At 47.3% G+C, this 3,713-nt stretch overlaps 1 protein-coding gene across 1 annotated transcript in view; it reads right to left on the bottom strand.

The window, feature by feature from the left end:
* The window catches only part of LOC146588150 (protocadherin alpha-C1-like), a 6,879-nt gene extending 3,621 nt beyond the window's left edge, over nt 1–3,258 (bottom strand). The window contains 2 exon segments of the mRNA XM_085318463.1: nt 690–763; nt 3,171–3,258. Coding sequence (XP_085174589.1) covers nt 690–763; nt 3,171–3,258 — 162 coding nt within the window.
* Between the last annotated feature and the right edge of the window lie 455 nt (nt 3,259–3,713).

The raw sequence follows: 3,713 nt of genomic DNA, 5'->3' as shown, positions 1-3,713 counted from the left end.
CCCAGAGGCCGCGCTGCGAGCTGCACCGCGCCGCGGGGAAGGGGCTGCGGAGCCCACGCGCCTGAGAAAAACGCCGGCCGGCTTCTCGGCTTTCTTCCCCCCTCCCCTTCTCCTTTCTCTTTAAGGTCCCTAGGGTGGTGCGAGGGGCCTCTCGGCCCCCAAGTCTGCAGCATGAACGTGTTTCCGTGAGCGAGAGATGCACAGAAGACGCGCTCCTCCCCTCTCGTGGGTCTTTGCATATTCGCAGAAGAGCCAGCGAGAGGATGCGCCCGTCTCACGCTGTCGGAGTACCGGGGTGGAAGGGAAACGCTTATGAGAAGTGACAGGCATCGGCTAAACAGGGGTCAGCGCAGTCCCGGCACACTCCGGCTGAGCACAAGATCTCCCAGAGGGGGTTTAAGAGCACGATTAAAGCAGGCAGTCGTGTCTGCTCTTTTAAACAAAAATAATAAAAATAATGCAGATAATAAAAATAATAAAGATGACAACAATATAATAAAACTCTTGCCTGGTTCTCTTTCTGCACAAGATAAAATAACTCCGATTATTGCAGAAAAAGTGTCTCTCGTCTGACTGCCCCAATGTGATCACCTGCAACCACAGAAGAGCTCCCATCCAACGCGCCAGAGCAGGACTGGGACAGCTTGGGTAAGCAGGGAGAAACTGGGAAGCTGCAGCAGTCGAGTTACTTGCACAGAAGTAGGTACCAAAGTCAGGKAGGTCTGGTATTTAGGATTAGGTTTAGATTTCTCGCTCAGGAATACTGACGAGAAACAAGCAGAAACCACCAAGATAYAACAGACCGGGCGTGGAGATCAAAGCTCTCCAACTCCCCCGACTTCCTGCACCGAAGGTGTAGATAGCCACTGCTCGCTGACGGTGTGGGAGAAGGCAGAATGCATTTCAAAAATACCTTTCTTAAAAGCATGGGTCACTTCCTTCCCGCAGCAATTCTTAGTGTTTTCTTTCAGCCCATGAAAACTTCCCGATTGCCTGTGATAGCCTATTATCATGAGATCCTGATCAATCAAAAGGAAGAGGGTATAAACATGCTGCAAAGGCAGACCTTAACCATTCTCACACTGGCTGCTTCTACTTATTTCATGCAGCTGAAAATTTCCAGGCCAGTGAAAAAAGAGCATTTCAATTACACAAACTGTCAGTGCTTCTAAAAATAGGAGAAAACTAGGAGCACAGCCAGAAATGATTCATTAAATAAAAATTCGATACATCTGTCTGTATCCTTAACTCAGCAAAACCTCCAAGAGAGGTTCCTATCCTATCGGCACTAGAGCAAGCCTTGGTCCACCGCAGCACAAGTGTTTGAGATTATTAAGATTCTCAGCTCTCCTGGAAATATTTGAAGGTTGTATTTTCCACTTATTGCATTGATGCTACAGCACCTGTAAGRGCTGCGTGGGTGGTTTGTCTCTGACTTAACTCAAAGACCTTGTAAATTTGGCCAGTGGGCCGTTGGATGCAGTATATAACATATATACCATATTTACAGCATGCTGTTTACCTGGACTTCCCCCCCCACACTAACTGTAGAAATCCTAATTCTCATTTCCCACTTAGTCACCATAAAATTACCATCTAGACCCCCCTGCCCTAAATTCTCCCAGACTTCCCATCTATCAGAATGTAATGTCCTCTATAATATGGAAAAAGACACTGTTCTTACTTCTCTAYAATGATGTGCAGCTACTATAAACATGCTGGACCAACATAATATCACTTACTGAAGTCAAAGGGAAGACACCTAAAGTTTTTCCTTAGCCTTGGCCAATAGCAAAGATAAATATATCCTTCTGGGAAAACTGGAGCAGTGCTGTTATACCTAGATGCATATACAGCTATAATACACACGCTCTACTCACCCAGGAATCTTGGGCCCAAGTTCCTCTCATCGAAGGGACAGACTCACTTCAAAGGTAGATTTTTTTTAATTCTAATATTTGAATTAAAAGGCTGTGGTTATGCACACTAGTACCTGAAACATTGGCTGGATGATCAGTGAACAAAGGCTACAAACAGTTAAAGTGATTGTACATTTGCCTCTCTACAAGATTTACTAATCTTTTAGAAGTATTTGGCAACCTTCACCGATTTTTTACTTGTTAATTTGCTCATTTACTACTCATTTATCATATGAGATAATTTCTTCAGCTTTCCACTACATCTCCTCCTTTTCTTCTGTAGTGTTGCCTAACGTCTGTCTAATGAGTCCTGCCTACAATTCTCTTTTTCATAACGTTACAGTCCTGCTTTTAAATTTTGACATCTTTTGTCCTGTTGTTTCCTTCCACTCTCTGCTGTTGAAAGAGAGTGATATCCCCGGAAGTCATAAGCTATTGATCACTGGAACATAAGTATTGCCAACACTGTTTTAGTACACAACCACTCCTCCCATTCCCGCCACGCTTCCTTTCCGGTTYAGACCGGACGAGTGTCTGCACGGGTTGACTGCACGGGTTCCCTGCTCACRGGAAAATTCTGGGTCACACAAAAATAAAACGCTTAGCAATATTAATATCTACGGCCAATTACAACTCAGCCACTCGTGCTCTGAAGAGAGTGACGCCGCTATCCAATGGAGGTAGACGAGTGCAGACCCCAGCCTTGCTCCGTGCGTGAAGTGCCTGCTGTGCCCGGGAGACTCCCGGGCCTGTTCGTGCACCACAGAGCAATTTCCCCCTCWCACACACACGCATAYATAGTTTGCTCTCAGTCTCCAACATCCAGCTGCCCGGCGTCTCGCCTCTCACACCCASATGCCCAGTGCCTCAAGGATGTCCGCTCTCGCTCTTGTTCGGCCRCTCTTCCGTGTCACCACTTACAGGTCCTGTCACTTCATGGTCCAAAACCTTAGGGATCTCCTTGCCATGCCCAGTCTCTTTCCCTAATTAGGTTATCTGCACGAGCCATATCAAATACCTTTAAATATAGACGCCTCCCTTGGTAACTCATCACAGCGGATAYTGTAACCACTTTTTAAAATCTCTTATCTCTGATGTCGCCTTTGCCTTCAATTTGCCCTCTCTGAAACGYTTCCTATTCCCTTCCCTCCAGTTTACCCACCCACCATGCTATTTTGGCCCGAGTCGCCGAGGAATCAAACTTTTTGCGACTCCGAGGGCGTGTTCCGGGACCTCCGCGGTCTCACCCACCGCTACACAATCCCTCTATAATCTTCTGCTCCTCGACGTGCTCACAGAGCGGTTCTTCCCTGTGCTCCCACCCAATARGCTGTTGCATCGTTGCAATTACACTGCCTCTGAGCCCTGAGAATCTCCTACGTCCTCTTTTCTCCCGCCCCGTCTTACATTCTCAGCCAATCATCCCTGTTTTCAGCTGTAAGACGTCATTTCTCCAGCCGTGCGCACTGTGCTTGAATCAATGGCAGCGGCCAGAAGAAGCTGGTAGGCGATCAAAGGCAGAAAACAAAGAGGAATGATCAAACCGGATTATCTCGGGACTCTGAAGGACATGGCTGCACCATACGAAGGGTCCCGCGTGTTTGAATACCATCATTTACGTTATTATTTTAACGCCTCATTATCCTCATGGCCATCGAAGGCCACGCAAACGCGGATCGGCATCTCTGGGGGAGGTCTGCAGATCACAGACATCTCTAGATCTGTACTGAGGTTAGGGAAAATGCGAGCAACAGAACTTGCCCCGTTTCTCCGAGGGTCCCCACCACAACGGAG

The sequence above is a fragment of the Rhea americana genome, unplaced genomic scaffold (assembly GCF_003343005.1).
Source record: "Rhea americana isolate MKP2758 unplaced genomic scaffold, rheAme1 scaffold_537, whole genome shotgun sequence".
Taxonomy (NCBI): domain Eukaryota; kingdom Metazoa; phylum Chordata; class Aves; order Rheiformes; family Rheidae; genus Rhea; species Rhea americana.
This window is presented reverse-complemented; position numbering and strand designations above follow the sequence as displayed.